Source organism: Manduca sexta, chromosome 19 (genome assembly GCF_014839805.1).
Source record: "Manduca sexta isolate Smith_Timp_Sample1 chromosome 19, JHU_Msex_v1.0, whole genome shotgun sequence".
NCBI lineage: Eukaryota > Metazoa > Arthropoda > Insecta > Lepidoptera > Sphingidae > Manduca > Manduca sexta.
The window spans coordinates 13845184-13864862 of NC_051133.1; the positions used below are offsets into that span (position 1 = coordinate 13845184).

The 19679-nt window shown below is 38.1% G+C and overlaps 1 protein-coding gene across 1 annotated transcript; it reads right to left on the reverse strand.

Moving 5' to 3' along the window:
* Positions 1–322: 322 nt before the first annotated feature.
* Positions 323–19201, reverse strand: LOC115445935 (putative bifunctional UDP-N-acetylglucosamine transferase and deubiquitinase ALG13). The gene is made up of 15 exons (XM_037440471.1): positions 19033–19201; positions 18532–18776; positions 18361–18458; positions 16817–16971; positions 15075–15533; positions 14335–14628; positions 13536–13705; positions 10040–10168; positions 9101–9203; positions 8390–8704; positions 7847–7962; positions 7459–7610; positions 7012–7104; positions 6484–6641; positions 323–5987 (listed from the first exon to the last, which is right to left on the reverse strand). The coding sequence occupies exons 2-15, from the start codon at positions 18760–18762 to the stop codon at positions 5848–5850; spliced, it is 2613 nt and encodes an 870-aa protein (XP_037296368.1). The 5' UTR covers positions 18763–18776; positions 19033–19201; the 3' UTR covers positions 323–5847.
* Positions 19202–19679: the final 478 nt, after the last annotated feature.

Consider the following 19679-nt stretch of genomic DNA (forward strand, 5'->3'; position numbering starts at 1 on the left):
TGGTTCAATCATTTAATTGTACCTCACTAGTGCACAAATAATGCAGTTCAGCAAGCAATCAGCTTTAATTAAAACTTAACATTACGCTTACAAACATTGCGTTCGGAAATGATTAGCGCAAACTGTTATATAGACAAGCTAATAGCTAGGTACAATTTATTATATATTTCAACTTTTGACTGTGACCTGTTGAAATTTAATTAGAAGTTTACATAACCATTCACTACTAACCGTTGGTGCAGAGATATATACCTACCTAATCTGCAACTCATACTATACGGTAATAAAAAATTATGCAAAAGGAGTAAATAAAAAACATCAAAACATTGAAAAATCAGTTTACTTTATTTGATGGAATTTGGAAAAAAATTACAAATATCATCTCAAAGGCGGACATAGACGCATACTTTGAGCTCTGTACAACCGTATAGTTAACATACTAACACGAGCACTACTCACAACACAATTATTGTTTCCACTGATATGAAATTTAGAGTATTTGGCAGTCGAAGTGTACACAAACTGCCTTTGAAATACACGTTGGCACAACATTCATCTACTAGTGTTTACAACAGAATACATACAGTAAACGATGACTATCAAATAAAAATAACACATCTACGTGTACGTAAACATTTAATTAACATCTAACATAAAATACTAACTCCTAAGTGATTTAGAACTAATACTGAAACACCAAATATGACTTAAATCACACATATATATGTAGTGTACACCTATATTTTTTTATTTTTCGTATATTTTTCAACAAGTCTGTACAAACAATGAACTCGTGAGTGCTCACATACACAATACATAATATAGTTAAGTGATACAGGGTTGTACATAAAGAAGTTATTCCAAAATTTGGCCGGATTACATGTGTAACACAATCGCGAAGTTCCAATCGAGTCCCGAGTACACAATTGATGCCGACGCGTCCATCGAGGTACAATATGACGACTAACTGCTTACGAGTCGTTCTCACGAGCGTTTCTGAACACGCTATCGCTTTATTTATAGAATAAAAGTAAAAAAATAAATATGATATTTGCTTGTCGTCACACGACTGCGAACATTTTGCACCAGCTCATCTAAAATATATTTTAACCGATGAGAAATTGTTCACCATTTTTTTGTAAATAAAAGAAGCCTAATGCCGTCTTAAAAGTATTTATAATGTTACTCAACTAAGTATTGCGCAAAGACGTTGCGCTTCGGCAATATTCGTATTTCCATCGAACATTTAAAATTCAAACAAATACTGGCATTTAGTTTTAAATTATTGTCCACTATTAAGTTATTCAATGTTTTGTATACCATAGTCACATTTATGTAACATTAGATGGCGAATACTGCCGCAGCGCTCCTTCACTTGCGACTATGGGAACTGCAAAACGCTCGTGCGAACAAAGTTTCAATAATTTTACAATAGCTGTAGATCACTTCGAGTTTACCTGAGATTACTTTTTAAATCACAGTCAGATAACTATATAAACTCTCAAAAAATATTGTTTCTGTTCGTTGGACCCGCACGCGGCCGAGGGACGCGTGCTAGTCGCTAAAATTGAAAAATACCAGAAAATTTATCAAAACAACAATGGCTTCACAAGTTGAGTACACACCATTCCATCCGAAACACTCGCTCACACACCAGACCTTACTTATAGTAAATGCACGTTTGATGTTAGTACAAAATGCAAACTGTGACGTAGTGGTAGGTCCTTAAAACAAATTCGTTCGTGTTAACCACGCGCCAATGTATGCTTACCAACAAAAATATAATACTACCCAAGCACCGAGGTTTATAACTAACGTCCTTCATGAGATCAGAGTAGGATACGTTCGAGTTCACTTTTAGTGTTAGATAATTAACGCAGTCAAAGAGATTCGGTTACTGACAGGTTGAGATCCGTTTGAAACCTAAGAGGCCCGAAGGCTTCAACTGTTAATGCGAGTGGAACAGTACTTACTTATTTCTAACTAAATTAAACGAGCCGAATGATCGTCTCACAACAATCGATCACGACAACGTCTCGATTGTTGTGACAATCGATGTTAAACTAAATTGACGAGAGAGCCTTAAATTTGTTACGTAAAACCTAAGTTTATTACATTGTCTTAATTTACAAGTTTCACCTTACATTATAAGGAATGATCAGGTCCTAACCACTACAAAACGTTGTATATGTATAGTCTGAACCATACAAAAATATTTCATAAACCCTGTCGTCCTGACGAATTTTGCAGCACCACTGAACACTTAGGGATTAAAAAACGTTGAAAAACATTCTAGATATAACGGTTGTGCACCAGCGGCCGCGGGGACGTTGTATCACAAGATGCTTCTTTTTTACTGTATATTTTACACTAAACCACCTCCGTCAGGTAATGACTGAAGGGGAAACATTTAAAGTATCTTTGCACTTTTTTCACGTATCAAAAATTAACGCCGCGAATTATTAAACTAACTAAGGCTTCATTCTAAGTTCGAGTCAAAATAACAAAATAATACAGTTTTAGAAAAAAAGGGTAAAACATATTTGTTTAAGATTTAAATACGACAGATCTAGTTAAGGTTGCCTTTAATAAATCCTTCTTACTACTAAAATATTAAATTGGCTCGGCATCGCTTGTTTTGGCCTAGAAATGGCAAATTAAATGTATCGCAAGCTGCTATTGTATCTTAATCACTACCGCCTAATAAAATCTAATATAATTTCACTATTCTCCAAGTCCACTGGTGCATAAACGTGTATGTGTGGCTATATCAGTCATTTTTTTTATCAAAACGGTGCCATAATTACTGAAAAAATTTATACCAAAGGTTACGCCAATAAGGTCGTGTAATGTCACTCGTCAGTCTAATGTGTTCCTTGTACCTGCCGTTCTTACCGTCAAGAGAACGACGTCGCGGCCGAAATGTAGTGCCATTTTGAACCTAATATTCGAGTGTATAACGTGACATTTCGGCTGATATTCAAGCCCGAGTCACAAAAACAGTTAACTAACGGTTCTAAATTTAAAATTGGCATTTTTTTTTAATATTAAAAAAAGAATGTAAAAAATGTTTTCGAAAATAAAAATCACATGAACAATTCTCAACTGTTTTTTCGACTTGGACTCACACAAATAATTTTTTTACGTATCTCCGAGGAGCATGTAAAGTAATCAAAATACTTTACTGAACTGTTTTCAATAACGTATTCGTTGTTTACCAGAACTTCTAAATGACTAAAATACTTATCCTACTACTACGCCGAAAATAAACTAAAAATGCTTATTAAATTGGAAATTAGCCCACCTTAAAAATACTGTAAATTTTCACATTCAGCCAATGTCTATTTCTAACAAAAATATCACCAAATCCCTGTGTAGTATCATGTGCAATATCGGCCGCGACGTCACGGCTCACCCAACCTTATAATTAAGTACATACAACATGAATTTACAAAGGGGACAATAACATTGCCGCTCTATACATACATTATTCTTCACATAACAACAACCAAAAGAGCCGCGCCGCGTCCAAGAGTTTCGATTCATCTTCCGCATCATATGCAAATGGTCCCTAAATACGTATATAACTCGACTTAGTTTTACGAAATACGGTAAATCAATAAAAAAACTATAATTGACATGCCCTTTTTTACTATTCAAACAAAAAGCACTAAGACGCGGCGCAGTTTACAATCACACGGACACCGGCGCAGGAGTGCCAACAGTTTCGTAGTTTTGCGCAACCGCAGATCGTTGGATGTAGTGGCATCTGTTATTCGAGCTGGTGATGTATTTACGCTGCATTGCAACGAAATTTATAATACTGACTTGCATAAATTCAAAAAGTAGTTTACAGACATAATTTTTACAATTTATGACTTAACACGTTCTCTATAGATCTCTTTACTCAAGAAATAATTCGAATAATCTCAAATAGCTTACAAAACTGTCGACAAACACCACGTCAATAATCCGCAATGAATTTAGACACTCGTATACGTTATTTCGATGAGCATCTCGTTGTTCTAGATGCAGAGACAGTCGCTAAATTAATAAGCGAATTAAGCCGTTTGCGTGTTTTAGTATTATTGGCCAACTTGTAATAAAAAAATTAATCTCAACCAAGTTGACCGAGCTGCGAAGCGTTAAGGTGGAGTTCCACGAACCGTGATGTTGTGAATGGGTAGTCTATAGAACACTGGTATTAAAGTGCGTTGAAATTTAAAAGTTTTGAAGGCTGTACAATAACATGTGTGAAAGACCAAGCTACAGTAGATTCGTTGTCAAACTAAAGGTCATCTCACAATCACAGACATTAAACATATTTAAAACTTAAAATATTGTTTGCGCAGGATATTCTTTTTTCCTATATTCGAATTTGGTATACCTACAGTCGATCGCGCACCGCTTTAGTAAAGCGGGAATGAATAACTCAAAATATATTTTGCGACATCGCGCACCGTGGGACTACACCCTAACAACCACACAAACAACTCGTTCCACTAATATTGTTATTAGGACTGAGTACATCTCGTGGACTCTCACCCGCTGTTACCATTGGTGGGAATTTTGTAGGATATAAATATTATCACCTTGGCATACACGCGACACGGCGGGGAAAGCGTAAGTTTATAATATAATGCGCACAGTAAGCTAGGGGCGGTTCAGGGTGCATCTGAACATCCGTGTCTCGGACCAGACGTGGCGGTACCGTGGCCTGTCAGTTTTTATTGAACATCATTTTCCAATACCGGTGATGGACACGCGGTCATGAGACTCCATCTAATCGAGACACGGGTGTATAGACACACCTTTATAGGGAATGACACTGTACAATCGTATCTTATAGTCCGTGTATGCCAGGTGATTTAGTTTTCTCACAAAACCGTTTCAAGCGCGTAATAAAGGCTTGTTTACACGACACTGTTATCACGAGTTACAACGTAGTGTAAACGAGCCCTTAGTTTGCTTAGCAACGCAGCATATTAGCGGTTATTGCCTGAAAACTGCATGCAATTTGAACTAGCATAAATGTGGACAGCTTAACATCATGTCTAATTCAAATCGATATCTTCAAGTGGCCACAAATAGAGCCAAAGCACGCTTGAAGATCTACGAAATGATGTCTAGGCTTTAGTTAATTTCTTTACCTTTTTTATACAATTTCGCCGTTTCCTAAAAACCCATCCCAAAATAGTTAATCAAGTTTGCACCAAAGCGTAGACGCCATTTCTAAAGCCGCTCGACGGTCGACGCGTCTTAAGCTTGGGCCACGCAGCCGGGCGGGGCGGCGGTGGGGCCGACACATTTCAACGAGAACTCAGTGGTAGTAAGAGCTCTCTTGTTATCGCGTCACATATTTGTATGCACTACTATGAGTGTAAATGCCGTGTGCCTGCCCGCGCCTGGTCCCACCGCGACTAGCTCAAGCGATACGAAACAAAAAACTCGTCGCATATTTTCCGTGTCCGTAAGCATATCTTATTTTTGTACACGTCATTGAATTCACAACTTGGCTGCTTTTTGATATATAGTACTATTTTTTTGAATAAAAATATGTTGAAATAAATTAAGAATATCTTTGCTTTAGTATACATCTCAAAGAAATGATTCAGAAATAACAATAACAAAAGGAGATGATTTATAAAAAAAAAATGGTTTAGCATTCTGACATAAATAAAAAGAAAACCTATGCACAAAATAAACAAAAAAATATAATAACCAGTGAAACAAATAATTTGATACAATTTATGTCAGAAATGCATAACTACCAAACCTAATTGTTACCTTCCAAGTCGTAAAATCAATGACGGCACACCGCTTTTGACCGATGGTGACTGGTGGTGTTCACTTGTGTTCCATGTGGTGCGGATGGTGTGGCGGTGGCAGCGGCGGGTATGGCGCGGGGTAGTAGGCTGACACCCCTCCGTACTCCACTCCCTCATCGTAGCTCATGTATCCCATGCCGCCCATCATGCCCATCATGCCTGCAATGTGGGATGAGGATATGAGTATTGTCATTTTTTCACAATGATATGAAGTTGGCTATTCTGCCCTTCAAGATAACCATCTCTATACGGCATAGATAGTTCGAATCTGAATACTACTCACACAAGACCTTGAAATGTGGCATGGTAAGCAGTAGATAAGGGTACATATACTCCAATACCTACCGACTTCCCTTTCTTAATATATGTACAATCTAATTATAAAAACGATTTGCGGACTGCATTTATGCAAGTATCTATTGTTTCGGGTTACCTTTCGGAAAATTTCCCCCTTTGCCACTGATGGTAAGCTTAAAGCCAGTTGTCTGCCCATTAGTGGAATCTTACGGGCTGTATATATAATGGTAGACACACAGATGCTATGATAATGCAGGACAACTTATCAGATTATACATTTAGACAATGGATTAATACATATTATTTTCAGATGTAGTAGAAAGTTGTTGGATACAGTAGTGGTGGTATGGTTACTGACCGGGGTCGGGGTCCAGCGGGTAGTACTGTATGGGGTAGACGGGCGGCGCGGGCGCGGGCGGGTAGGGCAGGTAGGGCAGCGTCAGCAGCGGCTGCTCCACCACGCACTCGCCCTCGTAGCCCGGCGCCGGCCCGCGACCCTCCACGTGGGAGTTGCGCCTGGCGACAATACCACATCGGCATTATAACAATACACAGGGGACATTGTCCAACTTTTTACACACAACCTTGAAATGATCTATGCGTATGATGGATTAAATATTGTACCGACTTTTTGTTACACCCTGTATACTAGAAATGGTATCTGTAATGTCAAATTTATACATAAACGAAATATATAAAAAATATTATAATTTTACTGATTATAATCCAAGCCAGTTTAATCCATAATTGACGCTCACGTGCGATACGGTTACTATATATTTGCGTACAATTTGTACACTCGCGAGCTCGCCCCTACTACTGTTCATCTGTGCTCATGACCTATGCTGTTTACTGTACTATTAAGTTAAATGATAATATCACTCACCGGTTGTTAGGCCCCTTGTTACCGGCATTGTTGTTGTACCCCTTGTTCTGATGGTTGTTGTTCTGGTTGCCGTCATTTCCACCACGCTTGAATCTATAACATGAAAAAAATATTTATAAGTAGGTAAGGCATGAAAAGTGCGCAATATTATTTGTTATTATTGAATTCCGATCTAAAAAAAATTATTAAGTAAAATTCGTATAGCTACTATAATGTTTCCCTATGTACCCCCCAATTATACCTGCTTTCAGTAACATCCTGTAGATATTATAATTTGGTTTAATACATTTTAGAGCTCTGAAATTACATTGTTTTCATTAAATATTAGTAATGTGCTTACAATTATTTATGCATTCTATGCCTATAAGGAAAGAAGAAGCGTTGCAGAATATGGTACTATGCCAACATTGCAGAACATAGGTCTATGTCACATCTACAGTAACTCACCTGGGCCCGAGCAGCGGCCTCTGGCCATTGTTCTTATTCTGGTTGTTCATGTTGGGCTTATCGTTCCCCTGCTGCGGCTTATGCTTGTGGTTCTGCTCGCCCGAGTTGTGGTTCATGCCGCCGCGGTCGTGCATCGACATCTGCTGCATATCCTGGAATTAACGGTCCAATATTTAGGGGTATTTAGCAAATGTTTAATACTGTTTTATAAACAGATATTTATGGAAAAAGCATTTTTTTCCATGATTGTGCTGTCATTCTGCAGAACTACATTTTTACTGTTATATTATTTATAGTTCTTCGATTACATAATGTATTGATAATATAGATAAGATTGTAGCATTCTCAGATCATCACATAAGGTTAGAATTAGAATGATAGATAATACCTGAGCCAGATCTCTTGGAGAGTAGTGTCGCGGCGGTGGGTGAGGTGGCGGCGGTCCGTAAGCCGCCCACATGCACTCAACGCCCAGGTTGAAGTAGTAGCGGAGCGTTGGGATATCTGCGGTAAAAAATAATTAAATATATAAATGGCCTTAATTATTATTTAGATAGGCATAAAAAGTGGCGATAGCCTAGTTGGTTGTGGAACGGACTACGGAGACGAATGTCAGCACGTTCAAATTCCAAGGGTACACACCTGACTTTTCTAAAAAAATATGTGTGTATTCTTTGTGAATTATCGCTTGCTTTAACGGTGAAGGAAAACACCGTGAGGAAAACTGCATACCTGTGAAATTCTCTATTAGGAATTTTCGAGGGTGTATGAAGTCTACCAACCCGCACTTGGCCAGCGTGGTGGACTGAGGCCTATTCCCTCGCAGTAGTAGAGGAGGCCCGTACCCAACAGTGGGACAGTATATAATACAGGGCTGATATTATTATTATTATGTAATATTTAGATTTAATTTCAGTGTGAAGACACATACCGTTCATGGGTAGATCGGCGCCGTTGGGCTGCACGCTCTTGTAGACGTGCGGGTTGACGCCGTGCGGCGGCGGCGGCGGCGGCGGCGGCAGGTGCGGCGCGGGCGGCGGGCCGTGCGCGCCGGGCGGCGGCGACGCGGGCGCGCACCACACCACCGACTTCACGCCGCACACGTACGGCCCGCACGCGCCCGACATGCTGTACGCCGGCATGCCCACCGCGCCGCCGCCCACGGCCACGGGGCCCGGGCCCGGACCGCCACTGCCTCCGCCACCGCCTCCGCCTCCCGACCCTCCTCCCGACGGGTTCATGCCGCCTGCAATATAATAATACTCTATATACTTTTAACAAATTTTGGACACATGATAAATTCGATTAGATTCTAACAGGCCGACATAATTATGTATTGCCGATGAGTAATCATATCTCGTCAGTTGACATTCTATTCGACCATCAGGCGTCACTCACTCACTCAGTCACTTTGCCTTACAAGAGATACAAGATTCATTAAGTTGTCAAACTTGTAGGTCATTATACATTGGAAATGCAAATGGATGTAACAAAAAAAATAAACATAGTGGTACATGTTTTAACCTTGAAGCGTATAAATATAGGTGATATGATAAATGGAAATGGAAAATGAATATGGTTATCTAAATGTAGTTAAAAAAACATCCCAGAAATTAGTAAAGACTCCTAATCCCCCACTCACCCGTGTAAGGAGTGATGGCGTTAGTAGTGGCGGGCGTGGAGGCGCGTCCCGAGGTCGGCTGGTTCATGTTGTGGCCGCCCATATCTCCGCTGCCGCCAGCCTGCTGCGATACAACACAAATCAGATATTGTCGACATTATCACTAATTTAGATATTATTTTACCAAAATATACCAAAATGATAATTCTTTAATGATTGTATATTTAACAACTGAATGTGTCTAAGACTACAAGGTTATCGATACATATTTTGTTCTGTGAAATCTTTACAAAAACCTAGAAAAACCAGCATAATTCTAGCGATCATTAAGGGATGCAAGACCTCAGTTAGTCTTGATATGCTCTACACCGCACACAATCAAGTCCAATATCCACCTAACCAATAAAAGTGACAACTCAAATCGTAACTACGTACTGATTGAGTTATATTCTCCCCCTCGATCACACTAACAAGCCGTCGTAATGGGCTGTTGTTCTCCAATCGACCGCCGCGCGGCATTGAGTCGCATTCAACTAAATATGTAATCACTGCACTGCGTCGCAAACTTCCTCGGGTTTTAGCTTTACTTCGAATCAATTATGTGTTAAGTATCTACTGCAGTGGGACCAGTTGTTGATTTATTGGTACATATTTTATTTCATACTTTAGGAGTTAACAGAAATAGGTAAAAAAGTGCAAAGCTAAAGGCTTAAACTGTTTTGAATTCAATGCGTGTAATATAAATATATTTTGATCCAGCCAAATCATAATACTGAACCCTGGTAGGCAATCTTATGTAAGTATGGGTTTAAAGTGCTTAGGCATACTTTATGTTTATTATCGATATCTAATAAGAACCACACGAAACATAAATCATGTGCTTGTTTCAAACTTGAACGTACCTAATGTCCAGGATAGTGGATCCCAAACCTCACGGTCCATACCGTAATGTATACTAACCTGGGTATGATGCCCGTCGGGGGGCGGAGCGCCATTGGGCGGCGCGTGTCCCACATGCGCGAGCTCATGGGCCGGAGCACCCGCGCCCGCGCGACAGTCCACCATCAGGGGCAGTGCTTGAACTTCAACCTGACGACAAACAATTAGTTTGAGGCAAACTGACTACGGATGTCTGATGCTTTACGTTCGACTGCAGTGCAGTTGGATGCGTTCGAATGCAGTCGCTTTTGCCCCAATTATGGTAATAACTTAAGACCCTTGCCCAATATACACATTCACGATCTATCCCCAGAAAAGATAGGCAGAGACGATTGATATGCCACGAGCTTATCACCACATCGGAAATTATAGAGAAACAGCACTGTAAAAAACATTGAAAAAAACACGCAATTTCATATCTACATCATCTCTGACGTACCATTTCCATCATGATCTTTAAAAGTATCTTCGATGTGTATGCAGTTAAACAGCAGTAGGACTGCAGTCGAACGCCGTGAACTGCACGCAGTCAAACGATACACTCCGATACACTAACACCGCTACCGCTACCCCGACACTACGGCGCTCTTTCGACCGTGACAAGAGAAAGGGTAAACATCAAACATTATGAAAAAGGGTTAAAAATGTTACTCACATAAATCTATTTTTAATTTTCGCTTACTACGCAATCGAGTGGTTGTTTTCGCGAGCATTTATACAAACTTTTTTTGTTGTTTACACGAACACAATGTAACTTTTCCTTTTTATACAAGTTAATAATTAGTTATGCAAGACGCCTGACGGCAAACGACTCAAATAACATCAACCACAGTTATAAATTACATAACTAACCCTGTTTCGATGACAGAGATGTGAAATTTTATAATCCATAGCAATAACACAGCCTATGTCCTTGAACTGGAAAACCATATCGCTAGCACCCTGCTGCAGGGCGGCAGAACTATAAACACTATACGTACAAAAACGAACACCTGCATTGAAGAGTCCCTTCGATTTTATGTCACTGGTCAAAAGAGCCAAATCTAGGTACAAATTACTGACAGATATTTATTGATATTGCAAAATCTAACACGTCCTTTCCGAAGAATGAACAACGACGTAATGATTTTTTTGTTATGATTGAAGGTAGAAAATTTACCGATATTTAAAATACCTACATTTGTGTATACACGTTCAGTGTCCGGGGAGTGGCAGAACCGTGCTCTGTCAGAGCTCCAGGCATTTTATACGCAGCTTCAATAGTTGAAGACTGTATGCGTGCCAATTATATTCAAATACCTCACATAATGGTGGTAATAACCACCCATGACAAGGTCAGTTGATGCTTTGCCGACTTTTGCAAAAGGTCCTTTTAAATTAAACTATTTTACAAATTTTATCGCGGTTTTAATATTTTATTTTTCTCCCGACGTTTCGAAGACTTTGCAGCCTTCATGGTCAGGAGGGGACTTTAAAGGTCCTTAAAAGGTCATTTTTTTGCATTCGATAAGTTAATTGAAACAGTAGTACTATTAAAATCGAACCCCATTCGAATTGAAGCCAAAAGTACAATTTAACATGATATAAAAACAAACGTTAAGTGAACAAGTGACATATTATCTTGTTTGATCGATTGGTACAAAAAGGTCCTGCCACGGATCTGGCTCTACACGTGAGTTTCGTTTCCACATTTATTGAATAACCTCCCTGTCTACCCACGTATATTATGTGGCTGAATTTTGTCAACAGTATGGGCGAAAATCGAGATCAAATCTTTATTTATACCTTGGAGCAACTAACTATGACAAATCGCGTGGATTCCTCAAGAAACAATATGTTTTTATATTCAATCAGACGATGAACAAGCTATCTAGCCTGATGGTAACCACTAAAGTAGCCAAAATATAAACTATAGCGACACCCCTCAGAACGTTTAAATAATAAAACAAATTCTCGTTAACCTGAGTAGTCAATATGTTTGGTTATTACATTACCTTTATAATAAAGAACACATTCGTATTGAATAAAAATATGAGCCCTTACTTAGTTGGTACATTAGCTTGCGCGATTAAAAACACGACAGGTGTTTGCGCCACAGCTGAACTGATATAGTCCTGAGACTCAAATTTTCCGCATGGAATAATAGGTCATTAAGAAGGTAGGCGTTTGATACACAAATACGGTGAATTGAGAGCGTAAATTATCCTTATAGAAGGTATTTATAAGTCTATTTATAGCGCTAATATTAGCACGTTGTCAGGGAAACTGTGTCCTCATTTGTATTAATTTTATCAAGTGTTTATTACCTAAAGTATAACAATTTTTAATCATAAGAGCTTCTATGACTCAAAGTTGACTACAACTAAATCTTGATCAAAACTTGGAGTATTTTTGGTGGCAGGTCTCCCACATGCGACAACTTCTTAGCGATTCCTCGTTTCAAAGCCTCGAAGAATTTAATCTCAGTAAATTACCGCTCGGACTGATCTACCAAACCCCGACAAAAATATTTAAACAAAAAAGGGTGGTCATTAAAAAAATACCGCTCAAGACGTGAAACGAAATTTGGCACAAAGGTAGACTGTAATATGTCATCATATTTAAACTACTTTAATTTTATTCATGAAAAATACACGGCAACACTTTTTCCGTGAGATTTTATACGTGAGCGGACGAGCAAAACCTAGTACATAAAAGATCTTCCATTCATAAAAATCTGTCAGTAATTTAAACCATTACTACCATCCAAATTACCCAAAAATACACCTAAAAATCCATAATTCAAATTCTATTACTACAATATACAAACTAAGAACTATTTTATACACGCTGACAACGCGTTTAACCGCACAGTAAACATGACGAAGTCGGTATTGCGTTCTTTTAAATAAAAATTTGCGTGCCGAAAATGCGCGTAGTCGGCGCGTACAAAATACAACATATAGTGTATAGTACCTTAATTTATAGCTACAAGATACATTAATATTCATTATACCTTTAAATAGCTACGATATGGCAATATAGTACGTTTCATTTATAAGCATGCGAGTCATTTTAAAACACGGCCAAAGTATAGTTTTTAAACGGAAGAATCTCTCTAAATTCATACACATAGTATACGGAGGTCTGTCCACTATTTTGGTCCTCCAAGCCGGAACTCTTATGTTATAGTTTATAGTTACTAAATGTTACTTTATTTTCATAAATGGATATTGTTATTACATTCATCGAACCATCAAAAATTCTATTATCCTTTCACGAACTAATGCTAAGCAATGTAAGACAGTTGATTACGGCATCAAGCAATGTTTAATAAAAAAAGAACATTCTTAACGCGGGTAAAAATAGCTCATAAACACGTCACAAAAACTCACCCCACTTTATTTTTAAATCAATGTTACTAATCACCGACTTACGTCAAATGAAAGAGACAGAACACCTTCATTCAGGGGTGGAATGAGAACGCGACATTTGCTTATAAATGCAACAATACGCTACACAAATCTACGCAACTAACAGGCATCGGTTCAAAATTAAAATCCATGTTGTATGCATTGTGCTTTATGTATGGTGTATCGTCCGCATCGCCCCAGGACGGTTTCCCTTGTCTGGCGTTATCGATTTTGTTCTCGTCGCTTGGTTTCGACTTGCGAGCCTTGCCCGCATTCTGTTTACGCGTCATGTTGCCTGCATACAAATTTATTGGGATCATAATGTAAGGGTTACAATTACTATACACTTTTTGTTGAATTGTTTAACAAGGCTCGCCCACACCTGTTGTTAATTATGAACAAATTTTTCAATTATTGTTTATTTTAAGTAAAAATTCAAGGTTGTAATAGTAGAATTTTTATTAGTTAATCTAATAAATTATAAACTAAAGAATAAAATTAATATTTGGAACCTCTGTCAAAATTGAACACTTAAGATGGTACTTAAGATTTCAAGGAACAGATAACAGAGTTAAACCCTCGATTTCAAGGAATCTAGGCACATAAATATTTACTATAACATATCTGGCAGATTTTGATCACAGACGTAGATATTATTGTTCTATTTATCTTAATGTGGTGATTCATCAACGTAATGTAAAAAACAATGTCAAAGCGACATTGTTGCTTACAAACCGTTGAATAAATTGGCAAATATTGTTATTGGCAAGTCATCACATGTAATTTGCTGCATCGTGATTTACGAATGACCTTAATAGACGCACAATATATGCGCACGGCGATGACCCGATGACGAAGGTGTGGGCAGGCCGTACTTTAAAAGGTAAAAAAAGAAAAAAAAAAACAGAAAAAGAGGTAAGTAACCTATTTGCTGCAACATTTGGCTCAGCGTCATCAGTTGGGAGTTAGTACGAGAGTATCTGTACGGCGGGGCCCAGGGACGTATTTCATCCAACGGCAGCGGTTCCAGCTGATCGTAATTGACCACTCTCTTCTCCCCCAACTCTTCGATAAAGACCAGACACGGCCCACCGTCTGGTCCCATCTCCTGGATATGGCAGTGGTAAGGCACGGATTGGTCTTGCTGCAGTTTGCACAAACATTTGACGCCAACTTGTAGTGTGGTGCCGTCGGAATACCGAGCACCGTAACGCATTTCTGGAAACACTGGGACGCTGCTATATATATCCTTTACGAGCTTTAAAGCACAAACACCGGCTTTAGTAAAGGCAACTCGGATGGCGGAACACGCTAATGGCCATTAGCATTGACAGATTTATGATAGTGCAAATCCGCTTTTATTCCTAGATCATAATATTAGGAAAGAGTATTAGTAAGATATAAAGACAATAATTTTAGTATCACGCGTCCCGTTGAGGACTTCGAGAGGTTATAGAATATATGATTACTACTTTATAACTATAAATTACAAAAAAAAATTTGACCGCTTAATTAAAAAAAATCCGTGCTGGCAACTAGCAACTTGATCTTTTGTTTCCTAATGATACTCCTTACTGCTCATTATTTGTAAAGGTATTTTAAGGCTTTCGAGCCTGGGCTTTGTTCCACCCTCCGAATTCCCCTCTAAAGCCGGTCCTGCTCACCTCTTCTCAGCTCACTCCACACATCAAACTCTATATTCCTGTATATATCAGGATCCAAAGCCTTCGCCACTTTGTACGGAAACGGTGTAATTCCATTATCAAGGAGATCCTTAGCACTATTAACGTTAAGGCAGTTCAAGCACACGTTTTCCAACTGTATAAGACTGCGATTAAAGACGAAAATGCTCAGAGACTCTTTCAAGAGGCTCGCCCGTTCCAAATCATTGGTATGATGTTTGCATTTCAGGGCAACAGCGTTGTTATTCTTGTCTTTGTCATCGTTCGAAGTCTCAATGTATATCTTAGCTCGCTCTTTCTGTTTCTTTCGGCGTTCTACGTTGTCAGACATGAAGTAATCGATATGGTTGGAGGGTACTTTATCATGGAGCATTTTATCGACAGCATAAGGCAGGTCTTTTAGTTGGTAAACTCCGTCGTAGAGGATTTCGTACACTACAGCTATAAGTAGATACTATTTTTAGAATTGTGGAAAATATTTGCAAAGTACAAATATTTTATTATTAATTATAAATAATTATGTCCCCACGTTAAGATCTCAAAATACCCAATTAAAAGTAAAGAGGGGTCGTCGGGTCAACTGCACAGGTCCGAAAACAATATTTGCGGACCTCGCAGACATATGGCGTAGGGGTCACTCCGCACTGTGTATTTGGACAGCTGACTTCGCCCACTACGTTTAACAAAATCATGAGTGCACCAAAAGGTCCTTTCGATTTAATGTGAGTTGTGACTACACTGCACTTGATTGTCAATATTTCGGGGGTAAAATTTGTATTCATATTTTCACCAGAACAAAACTTTCTTTTCTTTAAGGGCCTATGCAATCTAGAGCTATCATCAAGTTTCTTGGCCAGTTTAGAGTAAGTCAATAATTATGAGTCAAAACATGACAGCTATTGCTTTCAGATTCTAAAGCGGATTTCAGACATCCAGCTAAACTCAGGGTATTTTAGTTTAGTTACCGCAATAATAGGATCCTTGTTACAGGGTTTTTCGTGCTTACACTACCCAATAACTTCAGCTATCTAGTAGCCTAATTCAACTTAGCTTTTAGTCCGCAATTGGTTTAAGGCGATACCTCAAGGTCCATTTTCATACATTTTGTTTCACCTTTAATCTGGGTAACTAAACAAGTATTGGCAAGTAAAGAATTTAAATTCACGTCTAGTTAGTGATTAGTTCTCGCAGTTGAAAGAAAAACGTAAAAATAATTAATAATCATGGATATTTCGGCCTTTAAAATTTAATATGACAAAATGTATGAAAATGGACCTTGAGGTATCGCCTTAAAGGATGTTAAAAGGCATATATGGCAGGTGAGGTAACTTACTTCAAGCCAAACCAAGACATTGATGACAATTATATATTGCAAGCAGGCTGTAAATGCAGTTCAGGTGTGGTATTAATGCAATTCACCTAGTGACTGCATATTAGCTGTTTATTAGCTAATCATATGGCAACTGCTAGTCTGTAATTTTTTAAATTGTTTCTATTTCTTGCATCAAGACCACATACAACTGAATTTCTGCACATACCTGCCCCAACTTAACCATCATAGATTCTTAGCTGGCTTCTATTATAAATGACTGATCAATGCAATGCAAAACATGTCTCATGCTTTGAATATTATACTTTTAGCTGATTTAAACCCAAGTTCTGGCAAAACTTGAATACAAAAGAAAACATGAAACAATCGCTGAGCTATAATAAAAACTACTTACACTGACAGAATGATGATGCATTAATAAATTCTTTAGTGTACACCACATCAAAGTGTTTTGTATCAGATGAATAAAACAAGTATATTGTGTCACCATAGCCGTTGCAGATTTTTGTCTGCGGCCCCTTGTTGGCCTCAAATATCACAAAATCGCGTCTGGAAGATCCCAGGTCAAAGTTAGATAAGGTATAACCAATCCCTTTGGCATAACTGCTTTAGCAGCATTTTAACTATTGAATTGTTAGGGGTAAGGCTAAATTTACTAAAGCATGGATCTGGAAAAACAGGATTGATAGGTAACAGAAGATAGAAAACTTGCGACTTGTCTTTACAGTTCCATTACAAAGCCATGGTCATTATGAACCTCAATAATAATCCTTGTCGCCATTCAATCCCCAAGTAAAATTTTAAAGATTGGAACCACAGTCACAATTTTTTGGCATTACAGTAGTTTATAGGATACAGTGATCACTCTACACCATTAGGAAGGCATATTAACCATTACCAGTCTCCTACAATAACATGATAACAGTTTTATTACTATTGTGTCATTATTTACAATCACGGTTAATGGATAAGGGCATGATATATGAAACAACCAATCATTAAAAAGCTGCTTGTAAGCATTTGCAAATAAGGGTCCAGGCCAGCTATACTCAACCTAGCTAATGGCACACCTGAGTTTAAAAATCTCACTAAAACTAAAGAAAGTTTTCCCAGGAGCGCTTGAGCTGTCTGATTTATTTATTTCCAGTCTGTATTTCCTATATAATTATAACCCAGGCATCTTCAAGTCACAAGTGAATTATCTAAGCAAGCATGCTCTACCATAGACCACATGATCACATAACATCAGGTGAGATAGTGGTCAAACGCAAGTATATGTTATAAAAAATATGTTAAACCTTTAGGAATAAAATCATTCTATCAATTGTGCAGCCCTTTATAATTGATCTTAATATTGCCATGAAATAAAGTAGATATTTAATTTTTTTTTATAGTCAGATAATGTGTTCTAGTTCATGTTGCATGAACAAACATAATTATTAACAAGTCTTGTGGCCAATATCAAAAAAAGGTTGAGTATGGCTGGTCAAGGCTTTAAAATAATATGTGAGGACTAATTCGTTAATTTACAAAGCTGTTCATAAGACATTCTAGAATCTAGAAGTTAAGCCTGAACACCATCTCAATAAATATGTCAGGTTTTGAAGGCACAGAAAAATTTTAGATACTGCTTCTTCATAGGCTTATATGCAGCATCATAATGCAAATATTTATGTAAGATAATATAAAAACACTGGGAGCCATTTGTACCATAGAATCCAGTTCCATTTATATATATAGAATATTAAATGATCAAGTTATTATTATAATCAACAATTTGCTTTAAGACTTGCTTACCTTAAATAAGGTAAAAAATTATTAAATTTATTCACACATATAATTTGCATATTTGTGAAACAATAACGGCTATGTTTGTATCTATCTACATTTGAACAAAATATTTGTCAAAATAAAGTGGGTAGTTAAATAAATTCTTACCTATACAAATGGCTCATGGCCGATATTTCAACTAGCCCACCCGACTCAGAGGGGTTTGACATCTCTTTCAGATAATTTTCAAATGGACAAATCAATGACTATAAAATAAACAATAATTAGTTAATATTTTGCACCAGCCGACGAGTACTTGACTATCAAAAAACATCCTACCCCCTCAAAGAGATGTCTTCTGGACGCCATGAACTGTACGCACTCCAGGCGGACCTTATGGAAGTACCGCTGGGTGTTATAAACGTTCTCGGAGACAGCTCTGAACAGACAGCTGGCGTCCCTAGCCGTGTGTTTACGGAAATACCCCAGCTCGTCTAGCCATCTGTCCGGCTCAGAGGCGCGCTTGTGTATTTTCCAAGGGGTGCGACAACGGATCGGGGATGGCGACATTCTGTACGGCTAATCTGCAGGTAAACAAAAACAAATGACGCTGCCGCCGAGAGGCCGCCGCCAATGCAAAATACAACATATTGGTCTCGTTCAGCACGCAAAAACATAATACGGCGGTACATCACGAGCCCGGAGCACGACGCACTTCCGAACCATATCGTAGCTATATTATGTGGCGAATGCAAATGGTTGTTTTGCAGTCTACACTAAACAACACGTGCGAATGAGTAAAATGTATGTATAAGAGGAAATTATAATTGAAACACTCACCGGAATAATATTTCACGACTGTCACCATCGGTGTTTAACTGTTTTCGGATATAAGATGCTGTATTCTACGAAAATATATTGAAAAATTGCACGTGCCAAAAGCAAACCGTCAAGAGCCGGCGGGAAGCAAAATCAAAATTTACAAGACTGGCATTTTTTCGCACATTTCAAGTCCGTATGCAACTATTTTAGTAAAGTATTGTGTCCTGCTTCAACTTACGTGAAATCGTAATATGTCCTTGTCAGTTATTTGTACAAATGCTTCATATATTAATTTGCAGTGGTGGAGTCTGGAACGTAAGCGAAGCGGCCATAGACAAAAGATTAGAACTAAGAAAAAAAATACATGGAGAATTTCGCACTTTGTTTGTTTATTTTTGTATTTTATAATCTAGCAATCGAAATAAATGCATCGAATTGGTTTGTTGTCCTTTTCCTTATAAAATAGTTATTGCAACTTTAGCAAACTAAGTATACACGATAGTTAATGACATCTATTGCCGTTTTAAAATATGTAAGTACCTTTTTTATTTCTACAAGTGGCGGCAATTTCAATTGTAATTATGCCATTTATCGTAATAATCGAGAGCATTCATTCATAATTACTAATTAGATCGGTAGTTATTTGCGTGTTTTGTGGTACGAGG